Genomic DNA, 25094 nt, shown 5'->3' with positions numbered 1-25094 from the left:
TGGGCTATAAACTATAATTTGGCATTAAAATTAGAAAGATCTTATCATAGGGAACATGTCACTGTGTACTAAGTTTCAAGTTTATTGGACTTCAACTTCATCAAAAACTTCCTTGACCAAAAGCTTTAACCTGAAGCGAGACAGACGGACGGACGGACGGACGGACGAACGGTACGACGGATGAACGGACGGACGAACGAACGAACGGACGCACTGACCAGAAAACATAATGCCCTACTACTATCGTAGTAATTCAATTTTGCTTGAAAAATAAACAGAAGAAAAATAACAAAACATAATAAATTCTGATATCTTTTTGCACATTGTACAGTTAATAATCGCTCTTTTGAACCACTTTAAGATAGGTATAACCGATATCATATTCATTGGTTATGTATCAATAGTGCGCAAAATGTAATATCGTTCATAAAAAACGGGCTATTGGTACTTTACGGAACGGAACGGAACGGAACGGAACGGAAAGGAATTTCATTTAAGGTATCCAAAGGGGGCATTTATCAAAATTTCGAAAAATCTTTAAAACAAAACAAACTTTAAAATTTCTGTGTTTTACGGTTTTCCATATACAAATAACACAAATGTATATTTAATCTCATCTTCACAGGTGAAATGTGTAATAATGTATAACATCGGGAAATATTCTGTAGATGAATATGTCGGATTGTCCTGATAAATTATCATGAAATTAGCGCATTTGCAAGTCATGCATTATGATATCTAGACTGACCTCACGTCGTCCTTGATTAGAGACAGTGATCAAAATGAATCTGATTTAAACTTTTTAATTTATTTTTCCGTTCCGTTCCGTTCCGCAAAGTACCAATTGCTCTGAGGAATTGGTATTTAACGGAAAAAACGGAAACAGACATCTTTAATGTAATTAAAGCAGTATGATAAAAAAAAATTGTCTGACACCTCTTTTTGCATGAGTGGTATGTGTTTTAGATAGCATTTTCGACTTGATCAATAATAAAAAATTTAACACGAAGGCAGGTTACACAAAAAGTCTTTCTCCTTCCATCGGTAATTATATTTTAAAAAAGAGGCCTTCAACAGCCCGTTCCGACGATGATTAGAGACAGTGATCCAGTTGAATCTGATGTAAACTTTTTAATTTATTTTTCCGTCCCGTTCCGCAAAGTACCAATTGCTCTGAGGAATTGGTATTTAACGGAAAAAACGGAAACAGACATCTTTAATGAAATTAAAGCAGTATGATAAAAAAAATTGTCTGACACCTCTTTTTGCATGAGTGGTATGTGTTTTAGATAGCATTTTCGACTTGATCAATAATAAAAAATTTAACACAAAGGCAGGTTACACAAAAAGTCTTTCTCCTTCCATCGGTAATTATATTTTAAAAAAGGGGCCTTCAACAGCCCGTTCCGACGATGATTAGAGACAGTGATCAATTTGAATCTGATGTAAACTTTTTAATTTATTTTTCCGTTCCGTTCCGTTCCGCAAAGTACCAATTGCTCTGAGGAATTGGTATTTAAGGGAAAAAACGGAAACAGACATCTTTAATGTAATTAAAGCAGTATGATAAAAAAAAATTGTCTGACACCTCTTTTTGCATGAGTGGTATGTGTTTTAGATAGCATTTTCGACTTGATCAATAATAAAAAATTTAACACAAAGGCAGGTTACACAAAAAGTCTTTCTCCTTCCATCGGTAATTATATTTTAAAAAAGAGGCCTTCAACAGCCCGTTCCGACGATGATTAGAGACAGTGATCAAGTTGAATCTGATGTAAACTTTTTAATTTATTTTTCCGTTCCGTTCCGTTCCGCAAAGTACCAATTGCTCTGAGGAATTGGTATTTAACGGAAAAAACGGAAACAGACATCTTTAATGAAATTAAAGCAGTATGATAAAAAAAATTGTCTGACACCTCTTTTTGCATGAGTGGTATGTGTTTTAGATAGCATTTTCGACTTGATCAATAATAAAAAATTTAACACAAAGGCAGGTTACACAAAAAGTCTTTCTCCTTCCATCGGTAATTATATTTTAAAAAAGGGGCCTTCAACAGCCCGTTCCGACGATGATTAGAGACAGTGATCAATTTGAATCTGATGTAAACTTTTTAATTTATTTTTCCGTTCCGTTCCGTTCCGCAAAGTACCAATTGCTCTGAGGAATTGGTATTTAACGGAAAAAACGGAAACAGACATCTTTAATGTAATTAAAGCAGTATGATAAAAAAAAATTGTCTGACACCTCTTTTTGCATGAGTGGTATGTGTTTTAGATAGCATTTTCGACTTGATCAATAATAAAAAATTTAACACAAAGGCAGGTTACACAAAAAGTCTTTCTCCTTCCATCGGTAATTATATTTTAAAAAAGAGGCCTTCAACAGCCCGTTCCGACGATGATTAGAGACAGTGATCAAGTTGAATCTGATGTAAACTTTTTAATTTATTTTTCCGTTCCGTTCCGTTCCGCAAAGTACCAATTGCTCTGAGGAATTGGTATTTAACGGAAAAAACGGAAACAGACATCTTTAATGTAATTAAAGCAGTATGATGAAAAAAATTGTCTGACACCTTTTTTTGCATGAGTGGTATGTGTTTTAGATAGCATTTTCGACTTGATCAATAATAAAAAATTTAACACAAAGGCAGGTTACACAAAAAGTCTTTCTCCTTCCATCGGTAATTATACTTTAAAAAAGAGGCCTTTAACAGCCCGTTCCGACGATGATTAGAGACAGTTATCAAGTTTATATGATCTTTAGGGACGGACCATTTAACTTGCAGAGGGGGAGGCATGCGCGCATTTTATTTTTATTTTTGGGAAGTGGCGCGACAAATTATTTTTTTCAAATTTAACATTATTTTTTATGGTAAATATCCTCTGTCAAAATTTTTTTTCTCCCTTTGCTGGCCAAATTATTTATTTTCTCTATTCAGAATCAACATATTTATTTACGAAAAAAAACATTAAATCAATTTTCAATAAGGCTCTCTATAGACACAATATTAACAACATGAATAAACATAATCTACTACTACGGGTTTTTTTTTTAACGACCTTGACAAAAGCCCTTGCACGGTTGATATAAACCAAATCAATCTAGCAATACACAATGATGAATAATAGTATAAATATTAAATTACATAAACAAATACATGAACAAAACGGATTACATGATAGTGTTTTGAGTTTTATTGTTAAAATATATAATGATTTGTAAGTATACTTGAATGACGATACATTTTTTTGATTTTTTGATTTCTTTGGATAGTGAATTCCACACCTTTTGACCACTAAAAGAAAAGCTTGGTTTGTATAATTCTGTATTTGATTTTGGAACAATACAATTATCTGAAAATGAGAGTCGAGTACTGTATGAATGTTTGCTATTTGTAGTTACAATAAGATTTGACAAGTATTGGGGTACCAATCCATTGTTTTATTCATACATTAATAAGGACTTGTGGTATAATATTCTATTACATGTATTTACTGGAATTATTCCAGATTCTTTAAAAAGTTCAACAGATGGTTTTTGAAAATCGTGTTCATTTAAAATAATTCTAGCTTCCCTTTTTTGTAATTTAAGCAAACTGTCGATTAAAAATGTGTTACAGTTGCCCCATATTGAACAACAGTAGTCAAAATTTGGAAGAATGTATGCATTATAAAATAAAATTCTTGCATTATGATTTAAATATTTCTTGATCCTTTTTAGTAGAGCTAAAGGAAGAATTTACCTTAAAGTTTTTAATAACATATTTGATATGATCAGACCAAGACAGAGTTGCGTCCACAAAAATACCAAGGACTTGTTCACGCTGACTTTCATTTATATATTGATTATTAATGAAGATATTAAAAGGTTCATTACACATGACAGAAAGTTTGTGTTTTGAACATAAACACATTTTCTTTGTTTTGGATACATTGATTAACATTTTGTTTTCATCACACCAATGAGAAATATTTTCTAACACAGTATTTAGTGTCTGGCTATACAACTTTTGTTTTTACCAGTAACAGAAATAGTACTATCATCAGCCAAAAGATCACTGTTATGATTTGGATTACACAAAGGCAAAAAATTAATGAATAATAAGAATAATATGGGACCTTAAACGAACCCTTGAGGTAAACCTGTTTTTACTTTTAATACACCTGAAAAAGTATTTGAAATGTATACAACCTGCTGTCTATCAGTTAGATATGAAGTAAGCCAGTGCAGTGAAGAATAAGAAAATCTGTATTTTTGTAATTTCTGGAGGAGCAGTTTATGATGAAGAACATCAGAAGCTTTACAAAGATCCAGAAATACTGCTCCTACTAATTCGCCTTCATCAATTGCTTTTAACCATTTATCTAACAAAGTTGTCATGGCAGTTTGACAGGAATGGTTCGAACGAAAACCTGATTGCAGGACATACAACAGATTATATGTGTCCGTATAGTTCATTAAATAAGTTTTTACGTGTCTCTCAAGTATTTTAGATACTAATTGTAAAAATGCAATTGGTCTGTAATTAAATACATCATTTTTTAACATTTATTTTCAAAAACTGGTATGACTTTAGCTAGTTTGAATAATGATGGATAAACTGATTTTTTAATGCTTGAATTAAAAATTTGACATAAGGGAACTGAAATAAGATGAGAAGTAATTTTTAAAAACTTTGCACTGATATTATCAAGACTGCTTTTATTACATTACAGATGCCTGTTTCCGTCCGATTTCGTTAAATACCAATTCCTCAGAGCAATTGGTATTTTGCGGAACGGAACGGAAATCAGATTCAACTTGATCACTGTTTCTAATCATCTTCGGAAGGCCCCTTTTTTAATTTATAATTACCAATGGAAGTAGAAAGACCTTTTGTCTAACCTGTCTTTGTGTTATTTTTTATACGTCCGTCAATTTTGACGGGACGTATTATGGTATACAAATGTCCAGTGTCCGTCCGTCCGTCCGTCTGTCCGTCTGTCCGGTGTAAACATGTCGCACCGTAACTTGAGAACGACTTATCCAAATTTCATGAAACTTAACATAGTTGTTTCTTATGATGGTAAAATGATCTGTATACTTTTTTGTGAAAATAAGATTACAACTTTTTGAGTTACGGCACTTTGTAACTAAAACAGGGGTGTGTTTTTTTCACATGTCGCACCGTATCTCAAAAACGATTCTTGATTATGGCTTAAAACTTTAAATACTTCTTAGTTATATTAATCTTAATATCGGTATACTTTTTGGTGATGATTCAAAATTTCATTTTTGAGTTATTGAGTATTTTGTAAAAAAAAAAAGGGGGGGGGTTTACATGTCGCACCATATCTCAAAAACGATTTATGATTATTGCTTAAAACTTTACACACTTCTTTGATATATTAATCTAAAGATCTGTATACTTTTTGGTGATGATTCATTTTTATATTTTCGAGTTATTGAGTTTTTTGTAAAAAAAGAGTTTTTTTTTTGACATGTTGCGCTGTATCTCTATTGCTTAAAACTTAACAGGCTAATGTTGCGTCGGGTTTCCAAATACATCTTGTACAATCTTCCTATTGAGCGGGAATAAGGAATGAGTCAGGATATACTAAGCATGACATCCTGTACAACCCTGTGTTATTCAAAAAAGATTTATGTTTTTTTCACAAGACGACGGGCGTATCATGCGCTCATGACGCAGCTGTTTATTTAAATATTGATCAAGTCGAAATGCTATCTAAAACACTTATCACTCATTCAAAAAAGAAGGGTCTGACTTGTTTTTATCATACTGCTTTAATTACATTAAAGATGTCTGTTTCCGTTTTTTCCGTTAAATACCAATTCCTCAGAGCAATTGGTACTTTGCGGAACGGAACGGAACGGAAAAATAAATTAAAAAGTTTACATCAGATTCAACTTGATCACTGTCTCTAATCATCGTCGGAACGGGCTGTTAAAGGCCTCTTTTTTAAAGTATAATTACCGATGGAAGGAGAAAGACTTTTTGTGTAACCTGCCTTTGTGTTAAATTTTTTATTATTGATCAAGTCGAAAATGCTATCTAAAACACATACCACTCATGCAAAAAAAGGTGTCAGACAATTTTTTTATCATACTGCTTTAATTACATTAAAGATGTCTGTTTCCGTTTTTTCCGTTAAATACCAATTCCTTAGAGCAATTGGTACTTTGCGGAACGGAACGGAACGGGAAAATAAATTAAAAAGTTTACATCAGATTCAACTTGATCACTGTCTCTAATCATCGTCGGAACGGGCTGTTGAAGGCCTCTTTTTTAAAATATAATTACCGATGGAAGGAGAAAGACTTTTTGTGTAACCTGCCTTTGTGTTAAATTTTTTATTATTGATCAAGTCGAAAATGCTATCTAAAACACATACCACTCATGCAAAAAGAGGTGTCAGACAATTTTTTTTTTTTATCATACTGCTTTAATTACATTAAAGATGTCTGTTTCCGTTTTTTCCGTTAAATACCAATTCCTCAGAGCAATTGGTACTTTGCGGAACGGAACGGAACGGAAAAATAAATTAAAAACTTTACATCAGATTCAACTTGATCACTGTCTCTAATCATCGTCGGAACGGGCTGTTGAAGGCCTCTTTTTTAAAATATAATTACCGATGGAAGGAGAAAGACTTTTTGTGTAACCTGCCTTCGTGTTAATTTTTTTTATTATTGATCAAGTCGAAAATGCTATCTAAAACACATACCACTCATGCAAAAAGAGGTGTCAGACAATTTTTTTTATCATACTGCTTTAATTACATTAAAGATGTCTGTTTCCGTTTTTTCCGTTAAATACCAATTCCTCAGAGCAATTGGTACTTTGCGGAACGGAACGGAACGGAAAAATAAATTAAAAAGTTTACATCAGATTCAAATTGATCACTGTCTCTAATCATCGTCGGAACGGGCTGTTGAAGGCCTCTTTTTTAAAATATAATTACCGATGGAAGGAGAAAGACTTTTTGTGTAACCTGCCTTCGTGTTAATTTTTTTATTATTGATCAAGTCGAAAATGCTATCTAAAACACATACCACTCATGCAAAAAGAGGTGTCAGACAATTTTTTTTATCATACTGCTTTAATTACATTAAAGATGTCTGTTTCCGTTTTTTCCGTTAAATACCAATTCCTCAGAGCAATTGGTACTTTGCGGAACGGAACGGAACGGAAAAATAAATTAAAAAGTTTAAATCAGATTCAACTTGATCACTGTCTCTAATCATCGTCGGAACGGGCTGTTGAAGGCCTCTTTTTTAAAATATAATTACCGATGGAAGGAGAAAGACTTTTTGTGTAACCTGCCTTTGTGTTAAATTTTTTATTATTGATCAAGTCGAAAATGCTATCTAAAACACATACCACTCATGCAAAAAGAGGTGTCAGACAATTTTTTTTATCATACTGCTTTAATTACATTAAAGATGTCTGTTTCCGTTTTTTCCGTTAAATACCAATTCCTCAGAGCAATTGGTACTTTGCGGAACGGAACGGAACGGAAAAATAAATTAAAAAGTTTACATCAGATTCAAATTGATCACTGTCTCTAATCATCGTCGGAACGGGCTGTTGAAGGCCTCTTTTTTAAAATATAATTACCGATGGAAGGAGAAAGACTTTTTGTGTAACCTGCCTTCGTGTTAATTTTTTTATTATTGATCAAGTCGAAAATGCTATCTAAAACACATACCACTCATGCAAAAAGAGGTGTCAGACAATTTTTTTTATCATACTGCTTTAATTACATTAAAGATGTCTGTTTCCGTTTTTTCCGTTAAATACCAATTCCTCAGAGCAATTGGTACTTTGCGGAACGGAACGGAACGGAAAAATAAATTAAAAAGTTTAAATCAGATTCAACTTGATCACTGTCTCTAATCATCGTCGGAACGGGCTGTTGAAGGCCTCTTTTTTAAAATATAATTACCGATGGAAGGAGAAAGACTTTTTGTGTAACCTGCCTTTGTGTAAAATTTTTTATTATTGATCAAGTCGAAAATGCTATCTAAAACACATACCACTCATGCAAAAAGAGGTGTCAGACAATTTTTTTTTATCATACTGCTTTAATTACATTAAAGATGTCTGTTTCCGTTTTTTCCGTTAAATACCAATTCCTCAGAGCAATTGGTACTTTGCGGAACGGAACGGAACGGAAAAATAAATTAAAAAGTTTACATCAGATTCAACTTGATCACTGTCTCTAATCATCGTCGGAACGGGCTGTTGAAGGCCCCTTTTTTAAAATATAATTACCGATGGAAGGAGAAAGACTTTTTGTGTAACCTGCCTTTGTATTAAATTTTTTATTATTGATCAAGTCGAAAATGCTATCTAAAACACATACCACTCATGCAAAAAGAGGTGTCAGACAATTTTTTTTTATCATACTGCTTTAATTACATTAAAGATGTCTGTTTCCGTTTTTTCCGTTAAATACCAATTCCTCAGAGCAATTGGTACTTTGCGGAACGGAACGGAACGGAAAAATAAATTAAAAACTTTACATCAGATTCAACTTGATCACTGTCTCTAATCATCGTCGGAACGGGCTGTTGAAGGCCCCTTTTTTAAAATATAATTACCGATGGAAGGAGAAAGACTTTTTGTGTAACCTGCCTTTGTGTTAAATTTTTTATTATTGATCAAGTCGAAAATGCCATCTAAAACACATACCACTCATGCAAAAAGAGGTGTCAGACAATTTTTTTTATCATACTGCTTTAATTACATTAAAGATGTCTGTTTCCGTTTTTTCCGTTAAATACCAATTCCTCAGAGCAATTGGTACTTTGCGGAACGGAACGGAACGGAAAAATAAATTAAAAAGTTTACATCAGATTCAACTTGATCACTGTCTCTAATCATCGTCGGAACGGGCTGTTGAAGGCCTCTTTTTTAAAATATAATTACCGATGGAAGGAGAAAGACTTTTTGTGTAACCTGCCTTCGTGTTAATTTTTTTTATTATTGATCAAGTCGAAAATGCTATCTAAAACACATACCACTCATGCAAAAAGAGGTGTCAGACAATTTTTTTTATCATACTGCTTTAATTACATTAAAGATGTCTGTTTCCGTTTTTTCCGTTAAATACCAATTCCTCAGAGCAATTGGTACTTTGCGGAACGGAACGGAACGGAACGGAAAAATAAATTAAAAAGTTTAAATCAGATTCATTTTGATCACTGTCTCTAATCAAGGACGACGTGAGGTCAGTCTAGATATCATAATGCATGACTTGCAAATGCGTTAATTTCATGATAATTTATCAGGACAATCCGACATATTCATCTACAGAATATTTCCCGATGTTATACATTATTACACATTTCACCTGTGAAGATGAGATTAAGTATACATTTGTGTTATTTGTATATGGAAAACCGTAAAACACAGAAATTTTAAAGTTTGTTTTGTTTTAAAGATTTTTCGAAATTTTGATAAATGCCCCCTTTGGATACCTTAAATGAAATTCCTTTCCGTTCCGTTCCGTTCCGTAAAGTACCAATAGCCTAAAAAACGTACATAAAAACAGCACACAATATTATACTGGGCGTTCTATTTGCTGATTGTGTGAGAAAAGTGAACGAGATATAAAAACACGTCTGACCCCGCCAAACGTGACGCGCATGTATACCTGGCATCTCGCCATTTTGTTTGGTAGTCTTAGTTTTTCTTCTTTTTTCTTTGTCTCGTCTCTATTGTACTGATGTCAGAATCATGCACTCGGGGAGCGGAAAGTTTTTCTTAGAATTTGTTGACCTCTATGTGACGTTTGAATGTGTCTGTGACGTAAAGCTAGTCCCACTTTCACTTTAATTACTAGTTTTAATATATATACACAACACATTTGTCATAACACATATATACCACACCTGTACTTTCACTTTTAGATAGTTTATTTTACATGGAATATAAAATGAAAATTGAATCTTTAAAAACAAATATATAGACAATAACTGTTTAGTGTCTTTAAATATTAGCTGTATTTGTACGAGGCTAGGAAACAAGGTGTATGCGAGCTTTTAGCGAGCTACTACACCTGTTTCGAGCCGAGTACAAATACAGCTGATATTTAAAGACACTAAACAGTTATTGTCTTTATCCTGCAATTAATTCTGTATCTATTGTTTGTGTTTTGAAAGACACAAAAAACTTACATCTTTAGCATTTATTTTCGATTTGTAATCCCTTGAGGCCCGCGTAGTATATCAAAATCACACATTACGCTAAGACGGGTTCGCAAAAAAGAATCTTGAATGGTTAAGAAATAATTGATGCCAGCTATACTTTATTGTAGTTTTAACATGGGTAGGCATTATATTCTTGATTATTTTTGCCAGAGCGATAGCGAGGGCTAAAATAACACGAATATAATGCCTACCCATGTTAAAACTAAAATAAAGTATAGCTGGCATCAATTATTTCGATTCTGATTAGGACAATTACGGTAATTTCTATGTTCGGTGTATGTAGGGTGTACAGTATTTGTGTAGGCTCTTCCATCAACCTTCCTGACGATTTTTATCCAACTAGTTCAAACCAGTTTAATTTCGCAAAGTTGTAAGTTTGTAAAATTCAAAATTGAAACAGAAATTATCAAATTTATTAACTTAAACAATATTTGTATCACAATATAACAGAAAAGTTATACATTCAACGTCTTTTTCTTTGAAATCAATTTCTGACACGCACATTTTCTTTTCAAGTCAGTTGTCAATGGTGGTGGATGCACAAGGAGAATCGGGTAGGTCGATCTTTATTTACTTAATTAATTGTAAATGTTCCGCCGGTTATTGTAGCATTGGTAAATATGTTCACATCTGATAGAGGATTCCTTGATAAAGTTTTGCTGACATTCGAGACTCGGCAGGAGGGGCCCTTTGACAGAAATTCATTTATACTTGCGGTTAAGTCCAAATAATTGCGACGATTTCAAATTCTGTATTACATGATGATTAAAATTAATACTGAGTGACAATCTTGTTGCATTTATAAAATGAATTGGAAACCTTGGTGGTATATTGGTAATTGCGCCTATTTTTTTTATAGGAGAATGGGGTTCGATTCCCTGCTAGGGTCAATCCATTTTTCATAAATATTACACAATTTTGTCATTTCAGTACAACAGTTATAATTAATAACCTATACTTATTTTATATTTTATCGTCAGATCATCTGTTTCAATGAAATTATTATATACATACCTTTTAACAGGATAGATGAAACGTGTTTTTCAGAGGGAGGGGTTTTGAAGTTAGAACAGCCAACATGAACGTTGCGGTATCTAGGTCAAATATGTCAATTTCGAATTGTAATACATTTTTGTCATTGTAAAAGTATTAGTAACAAAATGTGTATCATTTTAGTGTTTGAAAGTGTCCCAAGTTAATGAAATACATTAAATGCGTATACCAATTTGATAAAATTCATTTTTCTGCCGTAGTCAATATACGCATGTGTAAACTAATTTTATTGGATAATAAAGTATGGTTTCTTTACAAAGCTAAAGAAGCACGTCATATTAGAATCAACAATAATACATCGCTCAAGGTGAATAATTATCTATTTTAACATAACAACTAATTTCAGCAGTAAAAACAAATAACAAAACATTGTCAAATTTAAAACAGAAGTGTACGAGTTGTCCTAAGCTTCAGACTTGACATTCACTTAACATGCATGCTGAAATTGACATGGTTGATTTTGTAACTCAATCATACACATTCAAGTTTTGAAATCAACAATTGTCATCGTCATTGGAATGCAACTGGAATACACATTCTGAGGTCACACAGGTTCAAACAATACTCAGTCCGGCAGTGGGCGGAGTTTTAAAGCGATATCTGTATAGTATACAGATACAGCATAGCGATATCTGTAGGGCTGTATCTGTGTAGTAGGACACCCAATTGCAGGATAAAAGTTTCTATTCTTTGTTACCATATTTTTCCCATACCGTTAATATAGTGTAAATTATTGAGAAAAAAAAATTGAGAGTTGATAAATTGATAAATAAGGCAGCAACCATTTGATTTTCTGGGGGGGGGGGGGGGGGGGGGGGGGGGCTATGGTTTTTTTTTTGGGAAAAAAAGTTTGTTTCCAGTTTTTGGAGAAAAAAATAATTTGTTTTTGATTCTGAGAAAAAAAAATTGTTTGTTTCACCCTCAGCTGCCACTATATGTAATGCTAAAATTGAAAGAAAAAAATTGTTTTCGACTTGTCGCAAAAAAAAAATAGATTGTTTTTTGCCACAGGCGAAAAAAAAATTTGTCCAGAAAAAAAACCATAGCCCCCCCCCCCCCCCCAGAAAATCAAATGGTTGCTGCCTAAATATGTTCGCGCATTGCGAACTCAGAAAAAATCCACAACCCCCATTCCCCATTCTGAAGTTGAATGGTTGCTCCCTAAATGAAAAATAACTACTATGAAGTTTCCCAGTGACCTTATCTCAAAACCAATGTGGAGTAAGGGATCTACCATTTGATTCTTAAAAGGGGGGGGGGCCTAGGATGTAATTTGAATAAAAAGGCAGGACGGGAGTTTTGAGAAATAAAAAAAGGCACGATATAACACTTTGCAAAAAAAGAGGCAGGATGATAATTTATGTTAAAAAAAAAGTAAACTAATTGAAAAGGCAGGACGAAGAGAATGAAAAATAAAAAGGCAGGACATATATTACAAATTTAAAAATGAAGGACAACATTTTTCATCTTAGCCCTCCCCCTAAAACCAAATGATAGCTACCTAAGATGAAAACATACAGCGATTTAATTATATGTTGAGACGATTTTAGCAATGCTATGATAGTACATGAAGTGTCTGAAGTTGTTTCACCACGGTTAGGGAGCATAATTATTTCCCAAAAATCTCAAGCAAGAATTTTCTACCCGCTTCTTTGATTGTTGTCCATCATACCAAACCAATTTTGTATATCTGTCCGTGTTTTGTACTTTAAATCCATTTTTAATGAAAGTATATGTGAACTCTGTTTCAAATTGTGCTTTTAGTGTAAGAGCCATCCTGCAAATGATGAACGACCATATTGTTCACTTAAAATATTACCATTACCAGCTAATGTCGAATGAACGCGCACAAATACGGAATCTCCTTTATTAATTTGCGTAACAACGGTTCCACTCACGGAAACGTCATTACTATGACCTATTCGAAGGTAGCTAGACCCGAAGACAACATTATTTACCAAAATTTCGGTGGAATGTCCAGCTTCGTACATGCGAGTAACCCATGTGAACACGTAGATCCCAGCTGTTGGTGCGGTAAAGATCCCCGTCACTGCATTGTAGCCATTTCCAGCATTTGTCTTTGCAACATCGTATATTAGGGTATGATGAGTGCTAGGGTTGGATTCATGAGTAGATAAATACGCATAGAATGCGACAACATGCTCGTTTGTAATTTCATTTGAAGGCAAAAGTAACCGACCTGAAAAAAAGAAATAAAAGACACTCAAAGTTTGTTGTTATTTAGATTTTATAACTTTTGTTATATATTACAGATTATAACCTATATAAACAAAATAGTATATCGTGACAATTCAAAACAAAACACCAATCTACACACGGTTCGTGTAGCCATGTCTGTTGTTATCATGTGTATTTCACAGATGTAAGGCACATTTCTGTGCATTTCAGTGCTCTTTAACTGTGTTCTTTATTTTTTCATTTGCACTTTTTGATTCGCTGATGATTTTTTACATTTAAACACTGATCCAAAGACTTCGCATTCATTCTTCTAAAAAAATTATGTAGGCTAAGCCCTTTCTTGTTTTATCGCAATTGGTGATGTTTATGCAGTATCCTGGATATCTTTTATACAAACAGAACACCGCGGCCGCATGCGTGTTTAATAATATGCATGCGAGTTCTTTTAATTATTCTTTTATAGCCTGTTCAATGCATCTAACTTATTTCTTCATAAAATGTGTAACATCGAAGCAATGAAGTCTCATGTTGTGGTCCGAATATATATCATTTTTCAAATCTTCAATCTTCAATTTCATAACGTCAAAATGATATTTTAATTTGTTGTTACTTTGATTTCTGAAATATTCTCTTGTGGACTAAAGTTTCTTTTTACTAACAACCCTATTCATTTGAACTTTATGCATGACAATCGTACCGAACGATTATGGAAATGTTGGTTGCCAAACGTTCAGTGGCAAATATTTCATGCATGTTTCAGATGAACCATACTGAACGATTTACTGTATTAGAATGATGAGAACATTGATTAAAAACTTACCTTTTCGAGAAATTGCATGTGTTTTAACCATTCCTTTGTACGAACCAGTTAATCCACCATCATCGTATGTTTTTTCGTGTTTATCTGAACCAGTGGGAGAGCTAGAATTATCGTTTTTAACGACACCACTTCTCTGATTTGAATTGTTTCCAACACAATTATTTTCAAATATTTTTAAGCGACGTTCGATTTTTCTGCGATATTTTATTTCGGTTTCCTTATCTGTCGTCAATTTCTGAATATTTTTTCTTTGGTTATTAATTGTTCGCTCAAGATCTGATATTCGATCATTTTGTCCATGAACTGTCTCCCGCAAAGCTACCAATTCTTTATAAACAGTGTTTACATCTATGACATCGTCATCTATATTGCCATTAACATAGCTAATTGTAAGAGCAGTACAACAAAATATTATTACATGAAACATTGTCTTAAATAAGTGCAAATTGTGGTGCTTATTTTATCTTGAAAATTCACTACAACTGAATGTCACGATAAGGAAGCGCTGTTCAACTTCTTATAATCATGAACAATTTGCAAAGATAGCGAGGTGTCTAAATATGTACAATTCCCATACTAAGGTTCATTTTATTTAGTTAGTCCTGAAAATGACTTACAACCGGGTTGACAACCTACAAGAATATTAATCCACCACTTTTTATACATAAGGAAGTGCTTGTACAAATGTACCAAATTAGAAATATGACAATAGTTTTCGGCCATTCGTTTGATGTGTTTGAACTGTTGATTTTGCCATTTGATAAGGAACTATCCGTTTCAATTTTATTTGGTGTTCGGTATTTTTGTCAATATATTTTCGATACAACGAAAATTGTACAGACCAATTCAATATTGCAGTCCACAAATAATCTACAAACCATTTATTTATTGAAAACGTAAAAAACATTACCGAGCCATTCATATTTAAAGATGAGGCGAATGAGACTGATAAACATAGAATTAACTCTCATCATTGCAACCTAATGACTTATGAATTACTAGTAGCGCTCCATTCATTACTAAATAAATCCCAAAACAATGCAATGTAAAAATTTAAACTATATATACATATATATCCTCAAGGAGCCTGTATAACTTGGAGAAATCCTTTTGCGCTATAAATGCGTCCTTTTGCGCCACAAATTTTTATTATCCAATGCTACGTTTGTGACACCTGTTTTAAAATTACAAAGTACTATCATTCAGACATTTGCGCCAAAAATAAAATTGACGATTGCCGCTGACCAATTAAAAGAAAAATTGTCTTGCCTCCTTCTTATCCGGACTTGGGACCGAAAGTTTACACTGGCGGAGTTAGAGAGCCATTTTAATTCATTTTTAATAGAAAACTTTAAAGAAAAGAAAATATAATCATCAGCACATTGAAGATATCCTCCAAATATAGACACAGGTCTATTTGAAGGGCCCTGGTTGTTCTTATTTAACATAGACATGTGTAGGTACTTGATTGTATCATATGACTGGTATCCGTTTCATCAGACTGAATCCAGATTAAACGTCACGACCTAGCTGTTGACCTCTATCGAAATCAAGCCTTTGTTATTTTTCATGGTTTAACTCATTTTCCTGGTTGTTCTTCTGGAAAAAATGGCTGCAAATGATTATAGAATGCAACAATTCATGGATGCCGAGGCACAGAAGCAAAGATTCCAAGTGCTGGTGCACAATATAAACGATAGGTGTTGGGACATGTGCGTAGACAAAACCGGACAGAAACTGGAATCAAAAACAGAAGCATGTTTACGTAACTGTGTTGACAGATTCATTGATACTTCGAACTTTGTAGTCAATAGAATGGAAACTAGTTCAACAGCATCAACCCAAAGGACAGGAATGGAATAAGATCTCTTTTTATAGTGGTGTAAATCTGAAGGACTGAATGACATGCATGAACGATATATAGACTGTTAGAAATTCTACACATTATCATTACAGGTCTAGTTGCCAGACTGAGAGATGTGATGTTTTGAAAAACACGAACATCTTACAAACTTTTAACATATTTTCTGTGTTTTGTGACAGATGGGTTTTTAGTTTTCATTTTGCATTTGTGAATTTTGAGACAATTGCATAAAATATTGATGATAGATAATGATAAAAAAAAAATGTTGTACAATGTATTTTTGAAAAGAAAGAAATCCTAACATTTCTGTATAGTTATAGTTTAAACAAGGTTGTAAATTAATCTGGAGTAACAGCATATAATCAGTTTGTAAAGAGGGGGGGATCCTCCATTTATAGTTTTGACTGTCTGACTGGTCCATTGATATCAGATCTGTTTATTTTGAAATAGTCTTATTTAAAGGTATAAAAAATAGATGTATATTATACTGTATATGGTAAGAATATGTAAAAAAAAAAAAACACTCTGACACACAAATGGCTTCCACTTCCTTCTACTAGATTGTGTATATGAGAAATTCATTTTGAAATTGACAAAAAAATCCATATTAAATAATGTTGAAAGTCTTTATGTATATCATTTTTATTTATGTATCTTACATGTCTTATTTTCATTTTATCCTTTTTTTCACTCATATTAAATTGATATATCCTATATAAGGAATAAAGATATTTGTATTTCGTTATTGCATTTTTTGTTATATATGCTCTGTTTGTTGTTAGGGTGTGTCAGGCAAACGTGCAGTGTCTAAAATGCATAGGTTGCAATCATATTTGTTTTTCACAAGTTTCATTATGTTTTGTTTTTGTTTGGGGTGGGGGTTGTGTGTACTGTGTTACCTGAGCACAACTTAAAGCATGTGATAAATACTTTACGATACTTTAGTTTAGGAATGCAGCACTTTTTAAAGACAATTAAAGCTGTATAGAATTGATACTTTTAAAAAAAAATGGTCCAATACACCAGTTAAAAAATGTATCTACATGTACATGTATGGCATCGCTGTAAATATTCACATCTTTATCTTGGACTTTTAGTTTTATCATTGCCATTTGGCAATTATACTAGTACTTCATTATCATTATTATCTCCTTAATTGTCATATTATTGGAATTCCCACCAGTGACCACGGTGACCACAAACTTGTCTTAAAAGCATTTTACTTCAATTTTCAATTTTGTTTTGGTTTCTGCTTCACCGGTTTTGTCTCATTTGTTGTTTAGGATTTGATTCTCAGCCATGATAAATAAAAAATCTTAAAATTCATAGGCGGAAGTGCCCCCCCCCCTTTCGTGGGAAAAATTTGTTTGATTATACAGGGCTACATTGAAGCATGACTGGAGCGGGCCCCTTAGGAAAAGTTCTGGATCCGCCACTGAAATCGAAAGTTGCAATGCTGTACATTAATGTTAAATCAGCTGAATAACAAAGGAAAAGATGTGGGTAAAAAGTTACATCTTAGAAAAAAATGAACAAAATATTAGGAAGTGAGAAAAAAAGTACGAACAAGAATGTGTCCGCAATACACGGATGTCCCACTCACACTATCATTTTCAATGTTTAGTGGACCGTGAAATTGGGTTCACAAATCTAGTTTGGAATGTGTACTAAGTTTCAAGTTGATTGTACTTCAACTTTATTAGAAACTACCTTGACCAAAAACTTAAACTGAAAACTCGCACTTTCCATGTTCAGTGGGCCATGCAATTGGGGTCAAAAATCTAATTTGGCATTTTAATTTGAAAGACCATATATAATAGGGAACATGTATACTAAGTTTCAAGTTGATTGGACTTCGACTTCATAAAAAAAATCCTTGACCGAAAACTTTAACCTGAAGTGGGACACGAACGAACGGACGTACGGACCAGAAAATTCAAACTATCGTAGGTGGGGCATAAAAATGGATTTGAAATATGAGCATCCACGTGTCACCACCCTCGTCAAAATTTGGTTGATTTATATCCTGAATGAGGGTCTGGATGGGGGTCTGTTATATTGTAAACATTTAATTTTCACCCCTTTTTCTCTAATCTTAAAAAAAATAACCCCTTTTTTCTCTAATCTTTAAAAAATTAACGCCTTTGTTCTCTAATCTTCCATTTTTTTGCCCGTTATTCTCTAATCTTCATTTTTTAAGGGCATTATTTTTGGCAAGACTTTCCATTTTTGTCGATAGCGATCCTACATTCCGTCTGAGCGTCGTCGTCGGTGGCGTCCACACATATCCACCAGAGGTTATTTTTTTTAATTTTAATAATTTTCTTAACTTATCCTGGATTTCTACCAAAAACGAACAGAAATAAAATTGAGAATGGAAATGGGGAATGTGCCAAAGAGACAACAACCCGACCATAGAAAAAAAACATCAGCAGATGGTCACCAAACAAATATATACTAGTTCAGTGAAAATGAACGCCATACTAATTTCCAAATTGTACACAAGAAACTAAAATTAAAATTATACAAGACTAATAAAGGCCAGAGGCTCCTGACTTGGGACAGGCGCAAAAATGCGGCGGGGTTAAACATGTTTGTGAGATCTCAACCCTCCCCCTATACCTCTAGCCAATGTAGAAAAGTAAACGCATAACAATACGCACATTAAAATTCAGTTCAAGAGAAGTCCGAGTCTGATGTCAGAAGATGTAACCAAAGAAAATAAACAAAATGACAATAATACATAAATAACAACAGACTACTAGCAGTTAACTGACATGCCAGCTCCAGACTTCAATTAAACTGATTGAAAGATTATGATTTCATCATATGAACGTCATCAGGCACAATCCTTCCCGTTAGGGGTTTAGTATCATACCATCATAACATATATGAGAAGAACATAACCCGTGTCATGCCAACAACTGGTTTTTGAATAAATGTGTTTAGTTCCGATGCAAAGACCCTATAAGCGAATCAATATTAACGCCAAAATATGCAATCTTTAATGACCTGACAACAGTATCGTAACTATATCCCTTCTTAAGTCTATTCAAAGGTTTTGTTAGTTTTTGAGGTGAATACTGACACCTTTGTGCTTTATAAAGAATATTTCCATAAAAAATTGGATGTGAAATACCTGAACGTATAAGAAGTCTGCATGTTGAGCTATATTTACGAATGATGTCCTTATATACCGATGACAAAATTTAGTAAATGTTTTGACTAGTTTGTGATATCGAAAACCCTGGTGTAATAATTTTTCAGTAATACATAAATTTCTCTCGTTAAAATCTAAAACATTGTTACATACACGAGCGAATCGTACAAGTTAAGATATATAAACACCGTATTAAAGATGGTGACAAGGGAACATCACCATCTAAAAGTGGATAATTAACGATAGGAAATGAAAAATCATCTCTTTTATCATAAATTTTAGTATTCAGCTTTCCGTTAGTGAAGCTTTTGTTTATGATCAAAAGAAAGTTTTCAGAAATAAATTTTGAAAGAAACAAAATCTAGCTGTTTATCCATATTTTACTTAAAAAATGGACTTAGTTTCAATGCCAGTTAATATTACATTCAATCTGTGGTAAAAGTATTTAATAATTTAATAACTTTCTTAAATTATCATGGATTTGAACCAAACTTGGACAGAAGCTTTTTTATAATCAAAAGCTAGTATCTAGAAGCAAATTTTGTAAACATTTATTTCCTATTTTCCCGCGTATAAATCATTAAATGAACTTTTAAATCATTTATTAGATTCATAAACCATCCTGGATTTTTACCAAACTTGGCCACAAGCTTCCTACAATCAGACGGTAGTATCTAGAGGAAATTTTTTATTATTTTCACCATTTTTTTTTTTGTTGTTGTTGAGCCTGTACATGCTACTAACAGCAGAAGCTGGCGAGACATTGGCCTCCGTGGAACCCTTTCAAATTTGCAATTATACAATACAATAAACGAAAAACAAATATGATTTACAGCAATACAATAACTGTTCCGGACCATATGAGTTTTTGGACCATACGCGTATAAACGGGCCGGACCATATAAGTATTTGGACCATATAGGTATATTTTTCAATAATATGCATGAGAAAACTTTATAAAATAACAATGATTGCTACATGCAATTGTATTATTTACAATCCAAATAACATTAAATATTGATGCCAAAGCTAGTTTTCATCGCTAATTGTCATCTTGCATGGATGCGTAGGATGATATTTACGTCCACACAGTACCATAGCTTTACTTAGGTCCTTGGTCATTCCGATGTGTCTACGGTGAAAAAGCTCTGGATCTCCAATATCGTAACATGACTTAAGTACATCATATCACCAGATAACTTTACAAAATAAACTAGTGTCCTTGCCGGTGACGTCATTCATTTTATTTTTACAAAATACGTATAAGTCTAAAAAATTATGAATATTGCACTGCTAATGCTAATTATATTAAGTTTCAAAAGTAAGCAATTTATTAGATTCTTTATCCTGTCGACCTTTACGTCAGGTTATAGTAAAACAGTTGACTTTTTGTGTAACAGTTCATTAATATATTTTTGGAAGTTATCATCCCAGGTCGACACTCGTAATAACATATCGGTAATGAAACAAGAGGCTCTCAAGAGCCTGAATAGCTCACCTGGTAAACAATGCCTTCGGCCATGTTTTTTTGACGAAATAGAAAATAAAACACAAACTTTATTTTATACACCCTACTGATCATTCAAAGTTTGGTTGAATTTGGTTGAGTAGTTTTAGAGGAGAAGATTTTTTAAAGTTAGCAAATATGATGAACAAATTGTGAAAAATTGTCATTAAAGGACAATAACCCCTTAAGGGGTCAATTGACAATTTTGGTCATATTAATTTATAACGTATTTGTAGATCTTACTTTGCTGATCATTTTTGCTGTGTACAGTTTATCTTTATCTATAATAATATTCAAGATAATGACCAAAAACTGCAAAATTTCCTAATTCATCTGAAAATTTCAGGGCTGATAGATCTTGACCTAATGAACATTTTTACCCCCATGTTGACCAGATTTGCTTTAAATGCTTTAGTTTTTGAGATATAAGCCAAAAACTGCATTTGACCCCTATGTTCTATTTTAATTAACGGCGGCCATGTTTTTTGACGGATCAAAAATCGAAGCACAAACTTTGTGCAGGATAATCAAACTTTTAAGGAACAATCATGCTAAGTTTCATCCAAATCCATTCAGTAGTTTCAGAGGAGAAGATGTTTGAAAAATTGTTAACGACGACAGACGACGACGACGGACGCCAAGTGATGAGAAAAGCTCACGTTTCCTTTTAGGAAAGGTGAGCTAAAAACTGTAAATTTCCTTAAAATTACTAATTCAGGGGCAGCAATCTAGCAACGTGTCGTCCGATCCATCTGAATATTTCAGGGCAGATAGATTTTGACCTGATAAACAATTCAACCACAGTCAGATTTGATCTTAATGCTTTGGATTTTGACATTTTACCCCTATGTTCTACTTTTAGCCGTGGCAGCCATCTTGTTTGGATGGCCGGGTCACCGGACACATTTTTTAAACTAGATACCCAAAAGATGATTGTGGCCAAGTTTGGATTAATTTAGCCCAGTAGTTTCAGAGGAGAAGATTTTTGTAAAAGATTACTAAGATTTACGAAAAATGGTTAAAAATTGACTATAAAGGGCAATAACTCCTAAAGGGGTCAACTGACCATTTCGGTCATGCTGACTTATTTGTAAATCTAACTTTGCTAAACATTATTGCTGTTTACAGTTTATCTCTATCTATAATAATATTCGAGATAATAACCAAAACAGCAAAATTTCCTTAAAATTACCAATTCAGGGGCAGCAACCCAACAATGGGTTGTCCAATTCATCTGAAAATTTCAGGGCAGATAGATCTTGACCTGATAAACAATTTAACCTCTGTCTAGATTTGCTCTTAATGCTTTGGTTTTTGAGTTATAAGCCAAAAACTGCATTTTACCCCTATGTTCTATTTTTAGCCATGGCGGCCATTTTGGTTGGTTGTCCAGGTCACCGGACACAATTTTCAAACTAGATACCCCAATGATGGTTGTGGCCAAGTTTAGTTCAATTTGGCCCAGTAGTTTCAGAGGAGAAGATTTTTGTAAAAGATAACTAAGATTTATGAAAAATGGTTAAGAATTGACTATAAAGGGCAATAACTCCTAAAGGGGTCAACTGACCATTTCAGTCATGTTGACACATTTTAGGTCTTACTTTGCTGAACTTTTTTGCTGTGTACAGTTTATCTCTACCTATAATAATATTCATGATAATAACCAAAAACAGCAAAATTTCCTTAAAATTTCCAATTCAGGGGCAGCAACCCAACAACGGGTTGTCCGATTCATCCGAAAATTTCAGGGCAGATAGATCTTGACCTGATAATCAATTTTATTCTGTCAGATTTGCTCTTAATGCTTCGGTTTTTGAGTTATAAGCCAAAAACTGCATTTGACCCCTATGTTCTATTTTTAGCAATGTCAACCATGTTTGTTGATAGATCAAAACTTCGGATACAATTTAAAAACTAGATACCCTAAGGAACATTCAGTTAAAGTTTGGAAGTATTTGGCCTAGTAGTTTTAGAGGAGAAGATTCTTGAAATAGTTTACGACGACAGACGACGACAGACGACGGACGACGACGGACGCCAAATGATGGCATAAGCTCACTTGGCCCTTCGGGCCATGTGAGCTAAAAATGTGTTTACTATAGTTTTGACTAGTGATGGAATTTACCGTGTGAAACTGCTTAATTTATTTTGTTAATCTTGTTATTACTAATTTTTAATGAAAAATGACCTTTGGTAGTGGCTTTTTAATAACGTGACTAGAAGGGTTATATAAGAGGTATACCTGTTAATTACCCCGACCATACGCGTATGGTCCAAATACTCATATGGAACGGAACATAACCACTGAATTACAGGATCCTGGCTCGGGACAGGCATATATACAAAATGCATCTGGTTTAAATAGTTTGTCTGGCGACATACCCCCACCTTTTCTAATCGATACAGACACAACTAACAAAAACAGAAAATTACCGATCTGGGAGTACTCGCAGTTACTGAAAGCTAGTTCAAAGCCATTAACAAATGATAAACAATACTCTGTATCTCAGTGACCATTACACATCCAACATTTAAAGGAATTAGCGTAAAGACTTAATTTATATAGCCATGGAAGGGCCATGAATATACATATATGTATATAACAAAAATATTTAGTCAGGTTATACGGTACCCTTTCATGAATCTGACCTACCAAATTAGACTATTTACCGGATTTGTCATAACATGAGCAATACGACGGGTGCCACATATGGAGCAGGATCTGCTTACCCTTCCGGAGCACCTGAGATCACCCCTAGTTTTTGATGAGGCTCGTGTTGCTTATGATCTTTAGTTTTCTATGTTGTGTCATGTGTACTATTGTTTGTCTGTTTATCTTTTCATTTTTAGCCATGGCGTTGTCAGTTTATTTTCGATTTATGAGTTTGACTCTGGTATCTTTCGTCCCTCTTTTATAGGTATTGCTAACCTTTCATAATAAGGTTATTTCAGGATCTGGCGACAAGTTTACTCATATCGTAGTAAATTAAACCTGTTTCACAACGTCTCCGTGAGTTTAACATTTGTTTGTCAATTTTTCTAACCAGTGATTTAAAGGATGGTAAACAGACAGTAAATTTTAAAACTGCAAGGATCACTACGATTTGTTTTACCATTATTGACTATATGACAGATCGATCTGAATAATTGTTTACAGCATCGATAATGTAGAAGATTTGTAGAAAGAAAATTGTTCCACTTATCATATAATGGTAAACATTATATAAGTACACTTTCCGCAAAGTTGAAAGGGATTAATATAAGTTTCAATAACTTGTTTCCCAATCCACTATAAATAAATATGTTTAAACTAAACTAAAGTACAGTATTGTGTTTTTGTAAAGTTAAATCCGGCATTTAAATGAGGAACTTTCCACTGAATGTTTATACTGCTTATAATTGAAAGCAAAAATATTCCAACAAGAAGGGATACAACTTTCTGAAAATTTAAAGGATAAATGATGTACATTTTTCACATTTTCTGAAAATACTGTTGTCAATGTTTACCTATAATGTATGACCCGAGGGATTTTCAAACCTACTTCACGGTCAAAGGCTCAAATATTCACCGGCATGAATCACACTTGAGGAATAGATCAGTGAATATATATAAACAGCTGCGCCATGAGCGCATGATACGCCCGTCGGTTTGTGTGTAAGTTTTAAGCAATAATTCTAATCATAAATATAGTTTCTGAGATACAGCGCGACATGTGAAAACCCCCGTTTTTTTAAACCCTCAATAACTCTTAAATGAATCATCATCAAAAAGTATACAGATTTTGTAAATTAGATTAATATAACTAAGAAGTCTGTAAAGTTTTAAAGTCATGAACCGAGTGACCGGTGAAAAATAATGTTATTCCAATTCTTGAACCAATGCATACATATATCATCAACATGCATAACGGAAAACGATGTGGTTTGATAGAGAAAAAAGGCAAAAAATATAAGGAATAGAGAACACTGAATCAGTTGCTAAAACATATAAAGAATAACGAACAATCAGGTGCTAAAGAGAGGGAATAAAGGACCTAAAGAATAGAGGGAAATGTCATTAAAAATAAAGAATAGAGAAATGGGGAAACCCCTCCCCAAATCCAGACTCTGTCCAATCAAGATGAAAGTTCAGTACGTATCATACACAGTGTGCTAGCGTCCTAATACAATATATATACAGGGTAGAGTTTGAGACCAATACCGGAATTAACTGACCTTGTAATAGGTCACACTACCACACTGTTGTAACGAATTTATCTCTACGAATCTCAGCTA

At 33.5% G+C, this 25094-nt stretch overlaps 1 protein-coding gene across 1 annotated transcript; it reads right to left on the bottom strand.

Moving 5' to 3' along the window:
* Positions 1-13227: 13227 nt before the first annotated feature.
* On the bottom strand, positions 13228-14715 carry LOC139509406 (uncharacterized; the record flags this gene model as incomplete). The annotated part of the gene is made up of 2 exons (XM_071296155.1): positions 14289-14715; positions 13228-13469 (listed from the first exon to the last, which is right to left on the bottom strand). Coding segments are annotated over exons 1-2 (669 nt in total), but the record flags the coding sequence as incomplete, so codon positions are not given.
* Positions 14716-25094: the final 10379 nt, after the last annotated feature.

The sequence above is a fragment of the Mytilus edulis genome, unplaced genomic scaffold, assembly GCF_963676685.1.
Source record: "Mytilus edulis unplaced genomic scaffold, xbMytEdul2.2 SCAFFOLD_133, whole genome shotgun sequence".
Taxonomy (NCBI): Eukaryota; Metazoa; Mollusca; class Bivalvia; order Mytilida; family Mytilidae; genus Mytilus; species Mytilus edulis.
The sequence above is the reverse complement of the archived record's forward strand: the minus strand, read 5'-3'. Positions and strand labels throughout refer to the sequence as shown.